This window comes from Ursus maritimus, unplaced genomic scaffold (assembly GCF_017311325.1).
Source record: "Ursus maritimus isolate PB19 unplaced genomic scaffold, ASM1731132v1 scaffold_5, whole genome shotgun sequence".
Taxonomy (NCBI): Eukaryota; Metazoa; Chordata; class Mammalia; order Carnivora; family Ursidae; genus Ursus; species Ursus maritimus.
The window spans coordinates 42089527-42114416 of record NW_024426663.1 but is presented as its reverse complement, the minus strand read 5'-3'; the positions used below and the strand labels follow the sequence as shown (position 1 = coordinate 42114416).

The window sequence follows — 24890 nt, the reverse complement described above, 5'->3', positions numbered from 1 at the left end:
CCAGCCAAATACATATATTATTTTTTTTTGTTTTGAGACAGGGACAGTTTATGGAAAATATAATTTATTCTTGATACTCAAATGAAGCAAACGATTCACTTAACAATTCTCTAAACGGAATTTGCAAAAACTGTAAATGGTTTTGAAACTAAATCTTAGATTCACTGAATTATGAAATTTACAGAGCAACACAAATATGTACTAAACATGTGACATACTTTATTTTTTAATAGGTTAGTACCCTGTTGGTCCATTACTTTCCCATTTCATTTTCTCAAACTGGAAGTTGAAACATTGAGGTTACATAGACACAAAAACACACAAAAAGACATCCATCAGAAGTTACTTATTATATTTTGTTTTTTTGAAGATTATTTAAGAGAGAAAGAGAGAGAGAGATAGTGAGAAACAGCATGAGCAGGGGGAGGAGGAGGGGCAGAGGGAGAGAGAGAAGCTGACTCCCCACTGAGCAAGGAGACCGAGCTCGACCTCAACCTTGGGGCTCAATGCCAGGACCCCGGGATCATTACCTGAGCTGAAAGCAGAAGCTTAACAGACTGAGCCACCCAGGTACCCTCATTATATTCTTAAATTAGTGAATATATCCTCCAGTTATCCCAGGGAGTATATTTGTTCTACAAAATTAAATAACAAATGCATTTCCAAGTTGATACAAATAAGCAAATTCTCTGTTTATTAATGTGGTACCAGATCCCAACTTTCAAATTACTTGGGTACCCAGGAGCAAATAATTTCTTTAAGTCCCAATAATCATAGTTTATATTTTACAGTAATTTGTTTGCCTCAAAGATCCATATATGTAATGATTCAAGATGTTATACATTTTTTTAAGATTTTATTTATTTATTTGGGGGGTTAAGGGGCAGAGGGAGAGGGAGAAGCAGACTCCCTGCTGAGTGCGGACCCCCAACATAGAGCTCGATCCTAAGACCTGAGATCATGACCTGAGCCAAAGGCAGATGCCTATCCAACTGAGCCACCCAGGTGCCCCAAGATGTTACACTTTTTTGCAGGTTATGTTGTCTTTAGCAAGAAAATACAAGTGCAAAATGATTCCAAATGCCACAAAATTAGAATTTACAGTGTCTCATTATGAAGTAAACACTTCAAATTTGGGCAAATACTATGATGATGGGTAGACATATAGTTGAAGTACCTCTTAATACTGGTTTTAGTAGATAAGAACAGTCTTATTTTACTCCAGGATTTTAACACTCGTTGGTTTTTGTTTTTCAGGGTAAAGGTAAAAATAATAATGTAAAGATTCAGGCACACCCATAGAGTAAAGAGCCATTTTAATTGATTTCTCTTTCAATCATGACAGAAGATTTTGTGACTTTCTAAAATAGAAACATTCAGTTTCCTCTTCTTGACCATCAACGGTTCACAAATACTGGCTCTTTTTAAGTTACATTTCATATAAAAATGTACAGAAACTTTCTTCTGGGTGTGGGAATCAGAATCAAGCTCCTGGGTTACACCAACGCTAAGTCATGATGGACCTCTACTATGTTTGCTAGAGCCCAGGTATGACTTCCCTGGAAGCAGACAGAGGAACACAAAGATGTATGAGAAATCAGCATGAAGAATGGCTGAACCCCATTACCCTGCTCATACCTGAGATGCACTCAACCTTGAAAATGTGCCATCATACCCTCAAATTTTCTGTATGGAACACTCATTTGATAAATTCCTTATCATAGTCTCTCAGATCAATAACAATCCCTAGGATGTTTTCTACTTGTCAGACCTAAATACAAAACCAATTGCATAGAACAATGCCTTAAAAGGCATACCTACAAACAAAGAAATGCCTGATTGCACCAGAGAGCTTCTAAGAAACACTCTGGTTTCAGCACTGTTGCAGTATTTCTTGTGGAAATATGTAGGAAATTAGGTGCAAAATCTTCAGCAGATATTCACAGAAAGTGACCAGAGAAACACCAGAAATGAATTTGGCAAAGCTAGGCTAGGACAATGAAAACACTACAAATCAAAGATAAATTTGAGTTCTTAAGTTTTAGAAAGTATAAACTGAAAAATAATAATAATGTGTGTGCTTCTACATAAATATCCTGCAAGTGCTCATAAGCACGATAAAGCAGTGCTCAGTGGGAGACAGCGAGACGCGGGCGTCAGGAGTCTGGACCCTGCAGTCACGCAGAGCAGGTTCTGGCCGCCGAAGCAGGGGGATCTTAGAGAAGTTACCCAACCTTACTGATGCTCGGTTTCCTGAGCTGTAAACTGGACATAAATTCCAAAATAGTGAATACAGGAATTTAACAGGAGACTAAACACACCTGAAGAGAGAAGTGCTGAAATGGAAGAAAGGCTAAAGAAATTATCTAGAATGTAGCATAGGAAGGCAAAAATAGGAAGGTACATGAGAGCTTAAGAGACAGAGGATAGGGGGGCGCCTGGGTAGCGCAGTCGTTAAGCGTCTGCCTTCGGCTCAGGGCGTGATCCTGGTGTTCCGGGATCGAGTCCCACATCGGGCTCCTCGGCTGGGAGCCTGCTTCTTCCTCTCCCACTTCCCCTGCTGTGTTCCCTCTCTCGCTGGCTGTCTCTCTGTCACATAAATAAATAAAATCTTAAAAAAAAAAAAAAAAAAAAAAAAAATTAAGAGACAGAGGATAGGGTGAAAAGATCTAAAATATGTTAGAGGAGAGATTATGACAAAGGCATATTTAAAATGGTAAAGGAGGGGTGCCTGGGGGGCTCAGTCGGTTAAGCTTCTGACTCTTGATTTAGGCTCAGGTCATGATCTCAGGGTTGTGGTCTCAGGGTCATGAGATCAAGCCCCGCCTTAGGCTCCCTGCTCAGTGGGGAGTCTGGTTGAGATCCTCTCACTCTCCCTCGGCCCTTCCCCCTGCACTCTTCCTCTCTAAAATAAATAATAAATATTTTTTAAAAATAAAAAATAAAAAAATAAAATGGTAAAAGGCCTTGATCCTATTATTTAAGAAGCCCCACAAATACCAAGCAGAATGATCATTTAAAGAGTACATTATATAAACTAGGTATGTCATTGTAAACTGCAGACCACCAAAGGCAAAGAGAAAATCTTAAAGAGCCGCCTGCCTAAACATGACATGTTCTCTACAAAGAGCGGCAATTGACTTCTCAGTAACAATGGAAGCCAGCTAATAAAGGAATAAATACAATGTACTGAAATACAATAACCCTCAACCTAGAATTCTGTAAAGAGCAGAAATATCTTTCAAGAACGAGGATGTTCTTTACACAGAATGATACACTTAAAAATGATTAAAACACAAATTTTTTATATATTTAATCACAACTTAAAAAATTAAAATTCTAACCCATTAAAACCCATTGAACTATACACTTTAAATGGATTAATTGTATAGTATGTGAACTACATTTCAATAAAGCTATTTAAAAAAAAAGAGTAAGGGCAAAATTAAAAAGTCTCCAGACAAAAGCCAGCACATACTGAAGATAAATTCTAAAGATTATATTCTCAGAAAAAGAAGAAATGTGATAAAATATGGGTAAATATGATAAATAAGGACTACATATACAAACAACATAGTATGAGGTTTAAAAACAACAAAATTAAAACACATCACAGAATACTATCTGCTTTGGGGGGGGGGTATTATTAGTGCTTTAAGGTCCCTGAACTGTTTGAGAGGAGAGTAAAAGGTATTTACTAACTTTAAACTTTGTTAAATTAGTAATATAAGATGTAATGTTTAAGGACCCAACAAGAAGATTAGAAACAGTGTTTAGTTTCAAGTTAGTAGGAGAAAACATGAAATACTTTGTCAAATTCAAAGTCAAGAAAGTGGAGACAAAAAGCTATAAAGCATCAATAAATATTTGTACCCAAATACAGAGTAATTATATTAAATATAATTTGTCTAAACATTACAGTTAGAAACAAAAATTGTCACGCTGGCATCTTAAAAAAATAAATAATCCAACCATATGCTGTTTCTAAGGGACACAACTAAAATATAACAAAACGAAGAGACTGCAAACAAATGCATTACCAGAGATGCTGACGTTTTATAATAATTTAAAAAAATGAAGGAGAGAAGGAAGAGAGGAGGGATGAAGGGAAGGAGAGAGTAAAGGAGAGAAGAATTAGGTGTATTGTATCTATCACGTCATATCAAATTACCTCAAAAGTAAGTGGCTAGTAACAACAAATATTTATTACCTCACAGTCTCTGTGGGTCTGGAATCCAGGCACAGCTTAGCTGAGTCCTTTGGCTCAGGGCCTGTCCCAGGCTGTAGTCAAGGTGTCAGCTAAGGCTGCCTTCACCTCAAGGCTTGACTGTGAGAACGTACTTTCAAGATCACTCACGTGGCTGCTGGCAGGCTTCAGAATATCCACTTCCGAGATTACTCATGCAGCTGTTGGCAGGCCTTGTGTCCTCACTAGCCAGTGGGCAGAGACAGGAGTTCCTTGCCTGATGGGCCTCTCCGTAGGGCAGCTCACACAGGGCGGCTGGCTTTCCTCAGAGCAGGCCTGGGAGAGAGTGAGGGAGAGGGCAAGCAAGATGGAAACCAGAGCCTTTTTGTGATGTAATCTCGAAAGAGATATCCTATCACTTTTGCCATATTCTGTTTGTTAGAAATATGTCACTAGATCCAACTTACACTCAAGGAAAGATTACACATTGGAACAAATACCAAGAGGCAGGGATCACGGGGGACATTTTAAATGCTGTCAACCACAGAAATGAAAAACAAAAAACTGTCATTGTTTATTACGAAGTGAATGTAAGAAATTCAAAAAAATCACATTAGATGTTTAGAATTAATAGGAAAGTGGCCTCCTAGCAAGGAGGGTGGGTATAAAAATCAGTGCACAAAAATCAATTTAATACTATATATGAGCAAGAAACAGAAAGTAGAAATTTTGAAATAACCCCATTTACAAGAGGATCAAACATCAAGTTATTTATCAGTTGAATAATACCTACTGAAGTTAGGGATGGGTATTACTATCTTTACTTTTGTACATATTTGAAATTTTTGATACTAACGTTTTTTAAAAAGTACCAAATTTGAGGAACATATCTAACAAAAGATTGGCAAATTACAGAGAAATTTATTTTTTTCTCATTCATTCTAAATAAATGGCGGGATAAACTATGTTCATCAACTGGAAGACTTAATATTATAAAAATAACAATTCTTTCCAAATTGATTTATAAATTCAACACAATCCAAATCAAAATCCCAGCTCTGTGTGTGTGTGTGCGCACATGCGCACACATGAAACATGACAAGCTGATATTGAAATTTAAGTAAAAGTAGAAAAAATTTTAAAAATATGGAAAAAGTCTTCATCTTTAGCCATATTAATAAAGCAAAGTAAAACCACAATGAGATACAATTATACACCCACCTCCTTGATGACAATTCGAACTGACAATAGCAACTTTTGCTGAGGACATTAAGCAAAAAAAACTCTTATATACCACCAATGGGAGAGTTCACTGTACAACCACTTTGAAAAACTGGTATTATCCACTCAGCAGTTTCACACTTAGGTAGTGGTGATGTTTTAATGAATTATACTTTTTTCTTTAAAGTAATCTTGGCGCACCTGGGTGTCTCGGTGGGTTAAGTGTCCGACTCTTGATTTTGGCTCAGGTCACGATCTCAGGGTCGTGTGATCAGGCCACACTGAGCTCCTCGCACAGAGAATCTCCTCTGTTGGAGATTCTCTCTCTCTCTCCCCCGTCCCCCCGTGCTCTCTAAAATACATAAATAAATCTTTTAAAAAATGTAATCTTAAGGGGAAAAAAAACAGTCACATATATTTCTAAAGATAAGCAACAGGAGAGAAGACTCTGGAAAGTACATTCTGCATTGGAGAGCAAAGAGAGCAGAAGTAGACTTATTCTTTGTTGTACACATTATTCCAAGGTCTGAAAACAAATACTGAGACACTAAAAATCTCCCATTACTTTACGTATTTGGAAGGAAAGGTGGTACTCGAATCAATAGGAATACTTTTATCCATTTTTAAGTAAACAAAATCTGAGTCAAATGTAGGAGGCATTCTGCTACAAAAGAACAGGGCCAGATCACAAAGGCAAGGAAAATTCAGTCCAAAGGGCAGAACAAGCCAATTAGTGACTGTTACTCTTAAGATTTAGGGTAATTGTTTATAAAGAAGGCCTCCAGATGCTCCATAATCTGAGTGTACCATTATTTGCAAAAGGGCAAAGCAAAGCAAAAGAAATTGACAAAGCACCACCTGAAAGTTAGTACAAAAGCCTAAATGTCACTTATTTTATCATAGAAATAAGTGACTGATGTGAGCACACTGGCAAAGATAATGATGTTCAGCATTTGAGGATGTTCTATAACTAACCTAAAGAAATGCCAAAAAAGAACCACGTATAGTATTTTTTAAAAAAAGTATTTATTTACATTCCATTTACTTTCAAAAGGATGAGGAAGCTGGGGGAAATATATTTATAAACGAAGTGGTTTCATTTTACTTAACCCATTTGTGTTTTAATGAAATAACGAAGATCTGACTTACAATCACAGGTGTAAGGGGACCAAAAAACTTTATTCAGTTCAATTCTCCGTTTTCAGCTACGACTGAAATTATACCACCGCAGGAAAATGAAAATCTACTCCACTCAGAGGTAAACACCTGCTAATATATATGTTATTAAAGAACCAGCTTTAGTTATATCTGTCATAACATCCAACGAATCTGCAATAAAAGACACAGCCATCATAATATAGGACATTAAGAATCTTTGTGCAACATTGACAACCAGATTTTACACAAGAGAAATCACAACTATTAAGCTATGATGTCAACAGCATCACAGTAACAGTACCCAGTGTCTTTCTTATTCAAGTATAGACACTATTTTTAAGACTCGGTTATAACAAAGACATCAGTAACTAAAATGTACACACAATTATTTTATTAACACCATGAAAAACAATGAATAAAAAAATAAAAATACCCTTAAATTTGTAACAATTACAAACATGTTAACATTACCACTATATATTTGTCTAAATTTTAACTGATTTTTACACTTTTAAAAATAGCACTGAGTTTTATAAAAATACTGATAATGGCTCAACATTTTTGGAAGTCCGATCATTTTATATTTCAGTAGTCTCTATTTTCTGCTCTTCTTTCTTCCACCGCCATCGTCCTCCTCTAACCACACATTTGCTCAAGTCAACAACAACAGAGATCTCTAACAGCTATGGAAGTACTACATCCGAAAACTTCTAGTTCTTTGAAATGGTTGGAAAGGGTTTTTTAGTGCCCACGTTAGCAGCTGTGGTTTCGGTTTCGGTTTCTCAGGAAACAGAAGTGCTTCACTTTCTGGGGTAGGAAATCGTTCTTGGTAGACTTCAGGATAGGATTTTTGAAACTGAAAAAAAAAAAGATTCAAGATAAGTCAAAAAACCAGATAAGAACCAATAAAATTAGGTGATCTAATTTTAAAATTAAAGAGTTTCTAATCTGATTCCATACTAGGCTGTTTTTATTTTGTTTTACTGTTTATTGCTCTCCATCAGAAAACAGAATAAGATGATGACAAATCATAATCAAATTCACTCCAACACAAATCCATTTCTTGTGAGATCATTTGATTTCACTTGTTATAGATCTAATGCAACTTTAATTTGATTCAATCTTCAAACAAACTCATTTCGGTCAGATTTCTTAAAATTCCCCCCGCTTGCTAACTATAAACAGATTTTACTTTAAAAAATATTCACAAGTAATTCTGACTTGAAAATAACTTATGTTCCATACAGTTCAAGAAAATTTTGGCCCAACTATATTTCACGATCTCCCTGCTTCTCCAACTCGGCCCCACCTGCTTCTGCTCAAATGGAAGGGAAAACGTTCCAGTATATATTACTTTATGAAAATCTTAAAGAGAGGCAATATGCTTTTTCTTTGAACCTCAACAGTGAACTCTTCTCCAAAACTACTGAGAAAAATATGATTGGGATTCTAGAACTCTGGTGCTCTGTGTATAATCCCATATGTACGATATGATCAGGAATCAAGCTTGCAGGAATCAGTCTTGAAAAATAAAAATCATTCCCTTAATCTTGAATCAGTACTTCAAGAATGGTCAAAGTAAATCTCTTTGGAGTTAAAAACTCTTCAATGAAACCCAAAGCTGTGTTGCCTAGCAGGAATTAAACACTTTCAGTGATGCCTGAGGCAAGAAACCAATTTGATACTGGCCACCTAAAACCAAAGTCTCTTCAATTTTACACATCTTGTATCTGCAAATTCAATACAATTTGCCTTTCAAAAAAAATCAAGAGGAATCTGTCCTCATTTGACAGCTTCTCCGAACTCAAAGTAATTGCTCCACTAACTCACATCATGCCACATACCCAAACAAAGGACAAATAACAGAGAGCGGCTCCGTAATGAAGAGCTCAGTGATGAATGGTAAAATCTCTACACTGGAGGCTAAGATGTGGGAAACTGACCACAACTGCGTACACCCATGAGACTTCTGGAATATATGAATTGAATAATATACTTTCAAAACTGCTATGTCTCAGAAGATGAGATTCACCTGAAACCCATTAAAATAGAGAATAAAAAGAAAAAACAATATTAAGAACAGCAGGCAGAAGAAATGGCTTCTAAAGAATATCCTTTTTACCTGCTTCAATTTTTTCTTCTTCTCTTTGTTGGAGAGTTTGGCATCTGTTATGACTTCCTCCAACAAAGCTGCCAGAGGTTCCTGAGAGCCGTATGCTCTCTGGTATTCAAATTCCTCTGGACTGATTTGACGGCAGAATGACGGGGCAGATAAAGTGATATCCATATCGGCTCCTGGGTATTTTATCTGAGGCAAAAGGATTAATAGTGAAAGGAATAAGTGTATTTTCATATAAGTTGCAAAATTGGTTCAGATCAAATACAGTATATCTCCTACTAGGAATGCCATGTCATTCTTCAATTCATTAGGGAGAAACTCTTTATTCAAACGTAAAAGTATTTCTATAAATTTGAATAAAATATCACTTAAAGCCACAGCTTTACATAAGAGATTCTTACCTTTTTAAACCCAAGAGCCATTTTAATAAACAGAAAACCTGGTGTGCTCTTTTAAATAAAATTAAATTGAAACATAAACTAAACATGTTGACAAAAATGACTCAAAGCAATTACAATACTGAAGCCTCGCTCCTTTCCACATCTGGAGAATCTGATCCTCCCTTCCTTGCAAATGGACAGGGACACACGTGCAGCATGGCTGTTATGTATGGAGAAGTACTAGAACCATCTCCAAATATGTTAACAGTGAAAAGCAAGAAAACAAATGTGCAGACACTTACAGGGCAAAAGGGAGAACGGAGAAAAAAGAGAAAAGACAATACCAAGACTCATAAATAAATGAACATCCATTAAAAATATTTAATTTCACACCTACATACACAAAGCAAATACTAACAGACATAAAGGGAGAAATTGATGGTAATACAAGTCTTAATAGGAGTCTTTAACACCCCACTTACATCAATGGAGAAGTCATGCAGATGGAAAATCAACAGGGAAATAGTGGTTTTGAACAAGACATTAGATTAGGTGGACCTAACAAATATATACAGAACATTCCATTCAAACACAGCATTATACACACTCTTTTCAAGTGCACATGGAACGTTCTCCAGGATAGATCACATGTTAGGCCACAATAAATTTAATCGCAATAAATTTAAGAAGACTGAAATCATATATCAAGCAACTTTTCCAACCACATAGTGTAAAAGTAGAAATTAATTACAAACAAACAAACTTAGAAAAAAACACAAACACATGCTACTAAATAACCAATGGGTCAGTGAAGAAATCAAAGAGGAAATAAAAAATACATGGAGACAAATTAAATGAAAACAACAATGGTTCCAATCTTCAGGACACAGTAAAAGCAGTTCAAAGAGGGAAGTTTATGGTAATACAGACCTATCTCAAGAAACTAGAAAAATGACTAATAAACACCCTAACCTTACACCTAAGGGAACTACAAAAAAAGGACAAACAAAGCCCAGAGCTAATAGAAGGAAGGAAATAATAAAGATTAGAGTGGAAATAAATGAAATAAAGAGTAAAAAAAAGATCAATGAAATCAAGAGCTGTTTCTTTGAAAAGAAAAAAAAAAAATTGATAAACCTTTAGCCAGACTTGACAACACAAAAAGAGTGAGGACTCAAATAAATAAAATCAGAAATAAAGAAGAAGAAATAACAACACCACAGAAATGCAAAGGCTTATAAGAGAGTATTATGAAAAATTTTATTCCAACAAATTGAACACCTAGAAGAAATGGGTAAATTTCTAGAAACATACAATCTTCCTAGGTTGAATCAGAATGAAATCAAACATGTGAAGAGATCAAATACTATTAATGAAACGGAAATGGTAATCACAAAACTCCCAACAAATAACAGTTCAGGATCAGAAAGCTTCACAGGTGAACTCTAGCAAACATTTAAAAAAGAGTTAATATCTATTCTTCTCTAACTAGTCAAAAAAGTGTAAAAGGAAGGATAACTTCCAAATTCAATGTACAATTCAATTCAATGTACCCTGATGCCAAAACCAGATGAAGACACTACAAAAAAAGATAACTATAGGCCAGTATCTCTGATAAACATAGATGCTAAAATCCTCAACAAAATATTAACAAACCAAACTCAACAATACATTGAAAAGATCATTCACCATGACCAAGTAGGATTTATTCCAGAGATGTACGGGTGGTTCAGTAGTCACAAATTATTCAAATGTGACACATCACATTAACAATAAGAAGGATAAAAACCATATGATCATTTAAACAGATGCAGAAAAAGCATTTGGCAAAATACAACAGCCATTCATAATAAAGAAAAAAAAAACCCACCTCTCAACAAAGTGGGTTTAGAGGGAACATACCTCAACAGAACAAAGGGCACACCGAAAAACACACAGCTAACATTTAACTCAATGATAAAAAGCTGAAAGGTATTTTTTGCCTCTAAGATCAGGAACAAGACAAGGATGACCATTCTCACCACTTTATTTAACACAGTATGAAAGTCCTAGCCACAGCGATCAAATAAAAAGCACCCAAATTGGGAAGGAAGTAAAACAGTCAATATTTGCAGATGACATGATACTATACATAAAAAACCCTAAAGACTCCACCAAAAAACTATTAGGATAAATGAATTCAGTAAACTTGCTGGATACAAAATTAATATACAGAAATCTATTATGATTTTTATGCTATTAACAAAATAGCAGGAAGAGAAACTGAGAAAACAATCCCATTTATAATTGTACCAAAAAGAATAAAATACCTAGGAATAAATTTAACCAAGGAGGTGACAGACTATACTCTGAAAGAAATTGAAGATGGGGTGCCTGGGTGGCTCAGCTGGCTAAGTCTCTGTCTTCAGCTCCGGTCATGATCCCAGGGTCCTGGGATTGAGCCCCACATTGGGCTCTCCGCTCAGCAGGGAGCCTGCTTCTCCCTCTCCCTGCTGCTCCCCCTGCTTGTATTCTTTCTCTGCCAAATAAATAAATAAAATCTTTTTTAAAAAAGAAGGAAATTGAAGACAACACAAATGCAAAGATATACCATGCTCATAGATTGGAAGAATATCATTAAAATGCCCACACTACCCAAAGTAATCTACAGATTAAAAGCAATCCCTATCAAAATACCAATAGCATTTTTTCACCGAACAAGAAGAAGTAATTCTAAAATGTGTATGGAACCACAAAAGACCTCAAATAGTAAAAAAAAAAAAAAATTGAATAAAAAAACAAAGCTGGAGGTATCACAATCCCAAGTTTCAAACTATACTGCAAAGTTATAGTTACCAAAACAGTATGGTACTGGCACAAAAATAGACACATAGATCAAATCAGAATAGAGATCAGAATAGAGAGCCTAGAAATAAACCCATGCATATATGGTCAATTAATCTATGACAAAGGAGACAAGGATATACAATGGGGAAAAGACAATCTTTTCAATAAATGGTACTGGGAAAATGGGATAGCTAGTCCAAAAGAATCAAACTAGACCACCTTCTTATACCATACACAAAAATAAACTCAAAATGGGTTAAAGTCCTACATGTGAGACCTGAAACCTTAAAACTCCTAAAAGAAAACATAGGCTGTAATCTCTTGGACATCACCCTAAGAAGCAATAAATTTATGGATATTTCTCCTCAGGCAAGAGAAACAAAAGCAAAAATAAACTCCTGGGACTACACTAAAATAAAAAGACTTTGTACAGCAAAAGAAACCCTCAATAAAACAAAAAGGCAACCTAGGGAATGGGAGAAAATACCAGCACATGATATATCCAATAATGGTTTACTATCAAAAATATATAAAGAACTTATACAACTCAACACCAAAAAAAACAAATAATCTGATTTAAAAATAGGCAGATGATCAGAATAGACATTTTTCCAAAGACCTACAGATGGCCAACAAACACACAGAAAGATGCTCAACATCACTAATCTTCCAGAAAACACAAGTAAAAACTACAATGAGATACCACCTCACACCAGTCAGAAGAGCTAGAACCAAAGAGCCAAGAAATAACAAATGTTGGCAAGGCTGTGGAGAAAAGGGAACCCTCATGCACTGTTGGTGGGAATAAAAAGTGGTACAAGCACTGTGGAAAACAGTATGGGGTTTCCTCAACAAATTAAAAATAGAACTACCCTATGACCCAGCAATTCCATTTCTGGATATTTACCCAAAGAAAATGAAAATACTAATTTGAAAATATATGTGCACCCCTATGCTTATTGCAGCATTATTTACAATAGCCGAGATACGGAAGCAACCTAAGCATCCATCTGCAGATGAACAGATAAAGAAGATGGGGTATATACACACAATGGAATATTATTCAGTCATCAAAAAGAATAAAATCTTGCCATTTGTGACAACATGGATGGACCTAGAAGGTATTAGGCTAAGTGAAGCAAGTCAGTCAGAGAAAGACAAATACCATATGGTTTCATTTATATTTGGAATATAAAAGTAAAACAAACAAATTAAAACTGAACAGACTCTCAAATACGGAGAACAAACTGGTGGTTGCTAGGGAAGAGGGGGTACGGGGGTGTGGGAAATCGGTGAATGGATGAAGGGGGTTCAGAGGTACAAATTTTCAGTTATAAAATAAGTCACAGAGATGGAAAGTACAGCCAATAATGTAATAATGTTGAATGGTGACTACACTCACTGCAGGGATCAGTAATGTACAGAATTGTTGAATCTCCCTGCTGTACACCTGAAACTAACAACAGTGTATGTCAATGTTACTTTAATAACAAAGAAATTAAAAAGTATTTAATTTCATGCTCCAAGAGTTCCATCTTCCCAAAAATATAACACCTATTGTACTGCCGCCAGAAGCCTAGTAAGAAAAATACTAGATACCTATGATTTAAGGGCACAAAAGGAAGAAGAGGGTTGCGGTCAAGGCTAATAGAAGGTTGGTGTCAAAGATAATGCCCACCTCACAATTTATCTATCACGGGGTCAGCCCTGAACCTTCCCCGGAACAATCTGAGTAACACTGTTCATTTTCAGAGAAGCCCTGCCCTAAATCTGATAGGCTGTCGGGGCTGAGCAGGCCACATGAGAGAGCAGATCTCCAGGTACTAAAACAATTGCTGGGCGATTCCACCAAGCACTTCCAAGAGAGAAAACGTAATTGGACAAACGAGTGGTTACTGGCTTCACTTAGTGCCAGGGCAGTGCGTCTCCCCAAGATCATGCTAATCTGCTGTTAAATGAATCAGCACAGCTCAGCCTCTGATCTTCAACGGAGAGCAAAGGGCTCCGGTCGAAGCTGCTGCAGTGACTGCCTGCACTACGGGCACCACGAACCGAGCGGGTATACAGGGCAACAGCTGTTGCTATCACTTCTCCTTGCAGAATTCAGTCCTTCTTTCCTTCTCTACTTTTTTTTAAGTTTGGGTCATAAAAATATTGGGGGGAGGGGATTTAACGAAAGCAGCAATAAGGCTACACTTTTTACTCATTAAAATGGCAAAGATATATATGTGAATGAGAAGTAGGCAAGGTTTCTTGGACCACTCATGGGAATATGGATCGGAACAATCATTATGAAGGGAAATCTGGCAATATGCAATCAATACTTAAAATGCATCCGTGGCCTTTGACCACACAATGCCACTTCTAAAAATTTATTCTTAGAAAATAATCATGGATCATCCCCCCCAAGAAATCTAGCTACAAAAATATTTACCCTTATATTATTTGCAAAATGGAGGGGAAAATGGAAACAATCTAAATATTAACCAAAGAAAAACATTAAAATAAATTGTGGTATATATCCATATTATGGAATACTACACTACCAACAATAACAATATTGTGGAATAATACAACGCTAATGATGATAATAATATTAACAGCAGCAGCTACCAACTGAGGGGCTACTATGTGATAAACATCATTCTAAGCACTTTACACATCTTAAGCCATTCAATCCCTAAAACAACCCTAGGAGGTAGGTATTAACTGTTATTATCCCACTTTACAGATGAGCAAAAAGAGATATCAGGTAAGACTGAAGCAGAGACACTTTAAAAAATGTGCCCGAGGTCACAGGACCAATGAAGGGCACATGAGGAATACAAGTACCACTTAGCTCCAGCATCTGTGCTCTCAACCACCCTGGGGTCAGTCAAGAATATTCAGTGATGCAGGAAATATTTCTTGTTGTAGTGTCAAGAAAAAATAAGGTATGAAAGGGGGGGGCAATTAAGGAAGGAGAAGAGAAGAGAAGAGAAGAGAAGAGAAGAGAAGAGAAGAGAAGAGAAGAGAAGAGAAGGCACGGCACAGAAAAACACCTGAAAGATCATAATACTAACTGAACATTGGGTTTTATTCTTACAAGTTTTTGGTGCACACTTTCTATATTTTCCAATTCTTTGAATATATTTAACACTGATAATCATCAAAACTTTTTCTATTTTAATTTTTTAATAGTTTAAGATTTATTTATTTTAGAGAGAGAAAGACACACATACACACAGAGCACATGGGGGGCAGGAGAGGAAGGAGAGAAGAAGACTCCCTGTTGAGCAGGGGGGCGGGGGGCACTCAATCTCACAATGCTGAGATCCTGACCTGAGCTGGAATCAAGAGTCAGAAGTTCAAACGACTGGGCCACCCAGACACCTGTTTTGATTTTTAAATTGCACGCTGAAAACAGGGACAATTATTAACTTTAATAATAATTCAGGAGGTAGCAGTTCACCAGTCCTTAATTGTGGAACCTCAAAAAGTACTTAAGCAGAAAGAGGGCCACTCATTCAGAAGGAGCCAGGCAGACCTCTGTCTGCCTTTACCAAGTGTCTGCTCCCACAGGCTGACATACACACCCCTCTGTGGGGCCCACATCACAGTCATGTATTACATTTCTTCTGCATCACTTTAATATAACAGTAACAACAACAATAACAATAGGCTACCTTTCAAAGAGTACCTGCTGTACGTCAGACATCGAAGCTAGGGGTTTTACATATAATATTCTACTCTTCACAATAGTTTTATAGAGCAGGTAAGGCCCGTTTTAACTCCTTTGGAAACTAAAATTTGGAAATAAAAATCCAGAACGGTCATCATTTAAGGAATTTGCAATCAGAAGTATGCAGCACTGACTGATGTAACCAAACCAAGTAAGCATAAATTTTCAGAATTACCAAGCACACATATACCGATACCATATACCAAGCCCTGCTGGCAGCACTTTGTACATATTTAGTCACTCAGTCCTTCACATCTAGAAATTCCAAGAAGCCTAGCAAGTTTACATGACTTTCTGCTGGCAATTTTCAAGGACTGTTAATATCCCTTCCTTTACCTGGACTCTTCGGAGATGAGCCACACGTTCCTCTATGGAGGTTTGCAAGGCCAGAGGGACTTTCAGAATCTCTTCGTAATTGTCCATCAGAAATGTCACCAACCTAGCAGCTAATAACTCATCCAAGTCTACTTCATCCTTAGAACACAAGATACAGCGGGAAAATGTCTGAACCATCTGAAAAAAGAGGAGGAGGTATTTTTTAAATAAACACAGGTGAGGTTTTTTTTTCTTCATGCTGAACTGCATTCAATTAATCTGCAAAAACCAAATGTGACTAGTCAGTGAGAAAAGGCCCACAGCCCAGGGTACACATCCTGTCTGGGCCTGGCCACACCTGGTCATCTCAATGGGCTGATCTTCTTGTCAACCAGCATGAACAGAAGGTGCATCTCATCTCACAGAGACTCAGCAGAGACACTTGTCTCAGCAGTTTTTAAAGCACACTCCTATACAGTTTTAAATATATATAAACAGATTCTGCAAATGATGATCACCGCCATTACTTGAATCATGTAGCACTTTTAAGTTCAAAGTACTTTAAACCCATTTAGTTTACTAATATCCTTATTTCATTTTGATTTTTTAGAAATCTGCTAGCATAATCTATGTGCCTCAACTATTACATTTTTTCCTAGTTAACTGTTACTTTCCCTAGGATTCTGGGTGTACATTTGACAATCACGTTTGAACAAAACAATGAGACTTCACAAGTGCATTAAGTGATGAGACGCCTTACGATAAGCAGAAATATAAAAAATATTATGTAGCTGCTTCCATAGAATTCATATTAACTATGATTTGGATGGATTTTTTTTCTTTTTCCTACTAATTTTATTGCTGACAAACTTATTTCAAAACCTATAAGCATGAAATCACGTAATTCTGTTTAATTAGACTTCATATCATCAACATACTGCAGAAGATACTTTATCTGCACTCTCACTTATGTGTACAGAGACACCCAGACATTTTTTACCTGGATACTACGGACATTGGGGAATCTTAATGCCTTGAAATTCTACATAAAATTTTACACGTGCATTCTTCTGGGGAACAGGTGCAAAGTTTTCTTCAGCTTTTCAAAAGGGTCCATTAGCCCCATTACCCATCTACTCCACCCAAAAGGAAGGTCAAGAATCACTCTACTGGGCACTGAGTGCTCCTCCACTCTTACCCCACACTTCTAAAATGAGGCCAGAAGACCCCGAGGAATATACCATGGTTCACCAGGATATGGAAAGGATGTACACCCCCATGAAGCATCGATTTTGCTCCAAGACCTCCAATTTTGAGGAAAATTAAGAAATTCTTAGAATTCTAAACATAAACCCTATTTTAAAAGACATGCTGACACAACAAAGTAGAATTCAAAACTAGTATATACGTTTTTAAACCAAATTGAAAATATCTTCAGAAATATCCTCACCCAACTAGAAGTCCTTGCAACAGCAATCAGACAACAAAAAGGGATAAAAGGTATCCAAATTGGCAAAGAAGAAGTCAAACCGTCTCTCTTCGCAGATGACATGATACTTTATATGGAAAACCCAAAAAGACTCCACCCCCAAATTACTAGAACTTATAGAGCAATTCAGTAGTGTGGTGGGATACAAAATCAATGCCCAGAAATCAGTTGCATTTCTATACACGAACAATGAGACTGAAGAAAGAAATTAGGGAATCCATTCCATTTACAATAGCACCAAAAATCATATGTTATCTCGGAATTAACTTACCCAGAGATGTAAAGGATCTATATTCTAGAAACTACAAATCACTCTTGGAAGACATCGAAGAAGACACAAAAAGATGGAAAAATATTCCATGCTCATGGATCGGAAGAATAAATATAATTAAAATGTCTATGCTACCCAGAGCAATCTACACTTTCAATCCCATCCCAATCAAAATATCAATGACATTTTTCAAAGAGCTGGAACAAATAGCCCTTAAATTTGTGTGGAACCAGAAAAGGCCCGAATCACCAAGGAATTGTTGAAAAGGAAAAACAAAGCTGGGGGCATCACACTGCCAGATTTCAAGCTATACTACAAAGCTGTGACCACAAAGACAGCATGGTACTGGCACAAAAACAGACACATAGACCAATGGAACAGAATAGAGAACCCAGAAATGGACTCTCGGCTCTTGGGGCAACTAATCTTTGATAAAGCAGGAAAAAACATTCAGTGGAAAAAAGACAGTCTCTTCAATAAATGGTGCTGGGAAAATTGGACAGCTACATGCAAACGAATGAAACTTGACCACTCTCTCACACCATACACAAAGATAAACTCCAAATGGATGAAAGACCTCGATGTGAGACAGGAATCCATCAAAATCCTAGAAGAGAGCATAGGGAGCAACCTACACGACATCGGCCACAACAACTTCTCTCATGACACATCTCCAAAGGGAAGAGAAACAAAAGAATAAATGAACTTGTGGGACTTCATCAAGATAAAAAGCTTTTGCACAGCCAAGGAAACAGTCAAAAAAACTAAGAGGCAGCCCATGGAATGGGAGAAGATATTTGCAAATGACACTACAGATAAAAGACTGGTATCCAGGATCTACAAAGAACTTCTCAAACTCAATACACGAGAAACAAATAACCAAATCAAAAAATGGGCAGAAGATATGAACAGACACTTTTCCAATGAAGACACACAAATGGCTAACAGACACATGAAAAAATGTTCAAAATTATTAGCCATCAGGGAAATTCAAATCAAAACCACATTGACAACCACCTTACACCAGTTAGAATGGCAAAAATTGACAAGGCAAGAAACAACAAATGTTGGAGAGGATATGGAGAAAGGGGAACCCTCTTACACTCTTGGTAGGAATGCAAGCTGGTACAGCCACTTTGAAAACAGTGTGGAGGTCCCTCAAAAAGTTAAAAATAGAGCTACCCTATGACCCAGCGATTGCACTATTGGGTATCTACCCCAAAGATACAGACGTAGTGAAGAGAAGGGCCATATGCACCCCAATGTTCATAGCAGCATTGTCCACAATAGCTAAATTGTGGAAGGAGCCGAGACGCCCTTCAACAGATGACTGGATTAAGAAGATGTGGTCCATATATACAACGGAATATTACTCAGCCATCGGAAAGAACGATTACCCAACATTTGCTGCAACATGGACGGGACTGGAGGAGATTATGCTAAGTGAAATAAGTCAAGCAGAGAAAGACAATTATCATATGGTTTCACTCATTTATGGAACATAAGAAATAGCAGGGAGGTTGGTAGGAGAAGGAAGGGAAGAATGAAGGGGGGTAAACAGAAGAGGGAATGAACCATGAGAGACTATGGACTCTGGGAAACAAACTGAAGGCTTCAGAGGGAGGGGGGTGGGGGATTGGGATAGGCCAGTGATGGGTAGTAAGGAGGGCACGTATTGCATGGTGCACTGGGTGTTATACGCAAATAATGAATCATGGAACACTACATCAAAACCTAAGGATATACTGTATGGTGACAAACGTAACATAATAAAAAATTATTATTAAAAAAAAAAAAAGAAATATCCTCACTCATAGACCCTTAGATCATACCCCAAGAGAACAAATTCTCTGTCTCCCCCAGGCTGTCTAGTCCAACTCTATGTTTTACTTCTTTCCTCTTTAGCCCATTATATGTGCTGCCCCTCTCCTACTTGTTAGAGTAACAAATGCTTCGCAACTCTGTCCCGGAGGAAAGTATGTCCTTTTCTTGAGAGAACCCTTCTCCTTACTGTTCACCCTTCTTCTCTTTATGTTGACAGGAGGCAGGAGACAGCAGACACCTCTACACTCAGACTCTATCCCTACTCACTCTTCGCTTTCCATTATGTTCTTTAAGACACCAACATGGAAGTATAATCCCACCTGAACAGTTTCCAAGCCATGGCTCTTTGAGCAAGCCTGTCTTGGCGCCTTTCTTGGGTTGCCAAGCTAGTAAACTTACTCAGTTGAACCGTATTCCAAAAATTCAAGTCAAGTTAGATGTTAGAGATCAACCTACCAGTGTTCGGGTCCCAAAGCCATCACACAGGGGTGGCATCTCCTTATTTAGGCAGATCCTTGTCATCATCCTCATCAAGAGCTGTAACTTTCTCCTATTTTCTGGTGGCAGGAGGAGGCAGCATATCTGAAAAGCTTCAATAGCCATTTTCTCTTTCTGTAACAAACCTATTAAGAAAAAAAAGTTTTAATCTTTCAAAACCAATAGCCTCCTTGACTCAATTATGCTTACATTTTTCAAAATAGATATTTTTATTAAAATTATATAAAACATGTCCACATATTCAACTGTGCTGGGCCAACTGATTATAGATCCACTGAATCAGCACAGAAAATACAAACCATCAACTAGGGATGACAAACATCTAGAACAAATACAGCCATTTCCCTCCCTCACACCCTTGCCAGACATAACCAGATTTTCACAGCCTTCTTTCCCACTGAACTAAAATCAGGTTAAGTCTAACCTACTCCTCAACACTCATAGTTACTAGGACCAAGACAACATGAGCAAGGACACGAATGCACCACTACTGCCGTGAATTCTCCCCCTTGTATTATGTCCGCAGGACGAGCAGGGTCACTATCTGGCATGACTCTTACAGGCTGACTCAGAGGGCTGATAGGCCTACAGTCAAACCACTGCCAGATGGTTGCACTTGTTTCCAAACAACACACGTCAAATAACCCTTCTTCTCTTGTAAGCTGTTTTTTCTGAGTGTACTGATTCAATCATTTTATATGCCATCTCTCCTCACCCAAACTAGAGTATTCCAACAGAATTAGAGTATTCTAATACTGTGCTAAAAATTACAATTTTCTAGTATTGTGCTCTCTTCAATCCCATTTGTCCCCAGACACAACCACATCTAAACCCTCTAATGAGATGAAACTGCTTTCATCAATTTATTTGTTCCACATCAAACCTCTTTCAAGTTCCCACTAATCTCTGTCTTGGAGGCAAAACCATCTTTGGGGTTCTGTAAGTATTTTCTGACCATTTATGATATGCCAGGGACTGTGCCAAGTCCTGAAAATATGAAAATATGCCAGGTCCCCTACTCTAAAGAGCTTATGTGCTGTGAGGAGACACCCATTAAAAACAAGAGCAAAATGTGAGAGATGCTGCAAGAGACATCTGCAAGGGGCACATGAGGGGAATTGTAAGTCACTCCTTAGGACGGCAGCATGGGCCGTGAAGGTGAGGGCGTGGCAGAGAAGTGGACCTGGAAAGGTCAACACAGATGAGACCTTGGAAGGCCTTGAATGCTAGACTAAGGAGCTTGGGTTTGATCATGAACTCAGTGGGTGTGCATGGGAGGGAAAAGGAGGCAGGAGGGAGGTTTAATACACCTAGTTCAACTAGGTATTTATTCGAAGGATACAAACATAATGATTCAAAGGGGCACCTGCACCCCCATGTTTATAGCAGCAATGTCCACAACAGACAAACTATGGAAAGAGTGCAGATGTCCATCGACAGATAAATGGATAAAGAAGACGTGATATGTATATACACAATGGAATGTTACTCAGCCATCAAAAGAATGAAATCTTGCCATTTGCAACAACGTGGATAGAATTAGAGGGTAATATGCTAAGCGAAATAAGTCAGTCAAAGAAAGAAAACTAACATATGATGACACTCATATGTGGAATTTAAGAAACAAAACAGAGGATCATAGGGGAAGGGAAGAAAAAATAAGATTAAAACAGAGAGGGAGACAAACCATAAGAGACTCTTAACTATAGGAAACAAACTGAGGGTTGCTGGAGGGCAGGGGGAGTGGTGGGAAGGGGTAGCTGGGTGATGGGTATTAAGGAGGGCACTTGATTGAATGAGCACTGGGTGTTGTATGCAACAGTTCAATCACTAAATTCTACCTATGAAACTAAAAAAAAAAAAAAATGCACTCTAAAAAAAAAAAAAACCAAAAACCACACCCAGTTCAATCCTAGATGTTCACTGAAAATATTGCTGCTGATTATCATCACTAGACCTTTCAATTCTGCATAAACAAACCTATGGGGAGAAAAAATGGTTATGACCATGTATTCATTCATTCATTTATCCAACGAATATTTAGTAAGCCTTGTCTATATTCCAGGAACTATTTTGGAAGAGGACATACAGTGGGAAATAAAACAAAATCCTTAACTGATCTCATGGAGCATAAATAAAGAGATACATAAATATGTCAGGTGGAAAAAATGCTATGGAGAGAAATAAAGGAAAGGAGCTGGGGAGTGATGGGATGTGGTCAGAAACCATGTTGCCTGGTTTTTCGGGAAAGGTCTCTCTCAAAGGAGGTGAAATTTGAGCAGAGATCCTAAGGAAATGAGAGTAAGCCAGGGAAAAATCTGAGACGCATCTTCAAGGCAGAGGAAACAGCGATTACGGAGATTGTGACGTGGGAGTACGTCTGGAGTGTGTGAGGAACAGCAGTGAGGCCAGTGTGAAGAGAGACGAGTGTATAAGAGCCTTCAAGTAGGAAATGCCATTACAGGGAAGGCAAGAGCCAGACCACGCAGAACCTTGTAGGCTATTGTTAAGGACTTGGGTCTTATCATGAGTGACCTGAGAAACCAGGGGAGGGTTCTGGGCAGGGGAGTCAGTTAGCCTGAATTACTTCTTACTCTGGCAGCTCTCTAGGGAACAGGTGGCGAGGGCACCACGGAAGGAGGAGGGTGAGGGGCAGGATGATGGTCTGGAAGAAGCAGCAGCACCGGAGCTGGTAAGAACTAATTAATTTCCAGATCTCCTTCTCCACAAGGCTTTCTACGTTTTCCATGAAGCTTTCTAGCACATCAGCCCACAAATCCCTTCTTTATTCCAAATTATAAACACCTTTGGGCAATCGGATTTCCCCTTATCTTGTTGTGTTTCATGTATATATATTGTTTTATGAAAGAGACAGCAAGCCAATTGAAAGCATAATGCATTTCTTTCAGCAAGCCCTTTTTTCTGGTAAAGTATAAGGTGTACAGGTAAACATTCAAACACCTATTTGTCAATAGAATATTACATGGCTATTAAAAGTGGTAAATTTTCAAGTTATGCGACAGGACATATTCCAGGTAAATTTTCAAGTTATGCGACAGGACAGTTAATATTCCAGGACAATATTAGTGAAGAAAATCACAATAATAAACATTATAAAAATAAAGTGGTAAGAAGGAACATTTAAAAAAAATCAAGAGTACATCAGGGTTATAAAGTAATCAACAACTTTTTTAATTTTCCAATTTCTTTATTGGGATACGGTTAATCTAACACATAAAAGTTACATCCATCAAATATTAAAAAAAAAAAGTCTAACTATATTCTAAACTTCCAGTTGATTATATGGAAAAAGTCAAACCAAGGAGTTGGCCGCAATTTCAGGTTTTATGAAAATCAGGTGAGAAGGTGTAGGTAAACCCATCTCCAGAATTTATTGACACAAACCTATGTCCCTAGGGGACCACCCCTGACTCACAAACATCCCAGTAACTCATTGGCCCCCTGTGAAACCAGGGACTCCCCTTTCCTCCCTTCTGCCATTAATCCCAGCAATCCATTCCAATTGTTGATTTCCCACCTCCTGTAAGAGAAGCTATGCTACTGATTCCTTCCTTCCTTAAATCCCTCAGCTCCCAAAACAAGGGCCTAGCCTCAGGCAGTGGAGGAAGCACCATCAAGAGCTTGAATGAGGGAAGCAGCCACGGCTAACCCCCCCACCCCTGCCCTGCTGCACAACACTGGACAAAGTAGAAGGAGGGAGAGTTGCTTAGTCCAAAGCTTGAAGAGTCCCAAGATAAGATGAGAATCCTGACAAACCCCACCCCTGGAGCGTGGAATGCATTTTACCAAAGAAAGAAAAAAAACACTGTAGGGACTGGTTAACAATATGATTAGACTTTAACTACAGCTAAAATACATTATGAATTGAGTATATTCTTCTGAAGTTGACTTCGTGACTTAGCCATCCTTTACAGCATTGCTTCTTGGGGTGGAGTGGGGAGGGAGGGAAGGAGCAGAACATTGTTCCAGGCAAACGCAGTTTTAGAACAAAATCTGTCATTTTGATATCATTTTCAGATAAAAATAGAAAAATTAATTTGTTTCTGCCTCCCAAAATGTATAAAATCTGGTACTCCCAATTCCCCCACCTGCTCTCTTTTTTTCTAATTGTACATTATCACCTCCTAATATACTATGGAATTTACTTTTTTGTTATCTACCATGATCTCCCCTCTGCCTTCCTGAAATGTAAGCTCCACGTGGTGGTCAGGGATTCTTGTCAGTTTTATTTATCGATAAACCTCCAACAGCTAAAAGAGCACCTGGTAGATCATAGGAGCTTTATAAACATTTTCTTTGCTGCATGTATGAATGAATGAATGAGTGAACATAGGAATGAAGGAATGACAACGACCTATCCTTTGCTAGGAACGGAGCTAGAATATCTGGCGTTAGTCCCAGTTCCCACTGATTGTATATGCTTGGACAACTCACTTAACCTTCACGAATCCCCATTAACCAGCAGTAAATTGTTGTGGACAGTTGTAAAACCAAATCATTGTACTGTGATGGGGGCCCATGGTCTATCAAGGGAAGCCGAGGTGATTTGAAAGTTCTAAGAGCACTGATGATGGCTGCTGCTACTACTACCATTACTACTGCCGCATTAAAGCATTAAAACTAATATCAGGGTGGAAAATACGATGCGAATCAGATGCAACTCTGGTTAGATTTTCTTCAAAAGTCAGTTAAGGGACGCCTGGGTGGCTTAGTCGGTTAAGCATCTGCCTTCAGCTCAGGTCATGATCCCAGGGTCCTGGGATCGAGTCTTGTGTTGGGCTCCTTGCTCTGCAGGGAGCCTGCTTCTCCCCCTGCTTGTGCTCTCTCTCTCTCCCTCTGTCAAATAAATAAATAAAATCTC

General features: G+C 37.9%; 1 protein-coding gene and 1 long non-coding RNA gene across 2 annotated transcripts in view; both read right to left on the bottom strand.

Annotated features, from left to right (window-relative positions):
• The window catches only part of LOC121100718, an 89529-nt gene extending 84957 nt beyond the window's left edge, over positions 1-4572 (bottom strand). The window contains exon 1 of the long non-coding RNA XR_005832492.1: positions 4211-4572. This is a non-coding gene — a long non-coding RNA (uncharacterized LOC121100718). The remainder of the gene's footprint in view (positions 1-4210) is intronic.
• A 1759-nt stretch (positions 4573-6331) lies between these two features.
• DEPDC1B (DEP domain containing 1B) overlaps positions 6332-24890 on the bottom strand; it is an 83936-nt gene continuing 65377 nt past the window's right edge. Inside the window, exons 8-11 of the mRNA XM_040622245.1 lie at positions 19967-20133; positions 15948-16124; positions 8688-8873; positions 6332-7421 (exon numbers count right to left, since the gene is read on the bottom strand). Coding sequence (XP_040478179.1) covers positions 7260-7421; positions 8688-8873; positions 15948-16124; positions 19967-20133 — 692 coding nt within the window. The 3' untranslated portion in view covers positions 6332-7259. The remainder of the gene's footprint in view (positions 7422-8687; positions 8874-15947; positions 16125-19966; positions 20134-24890) is intronic.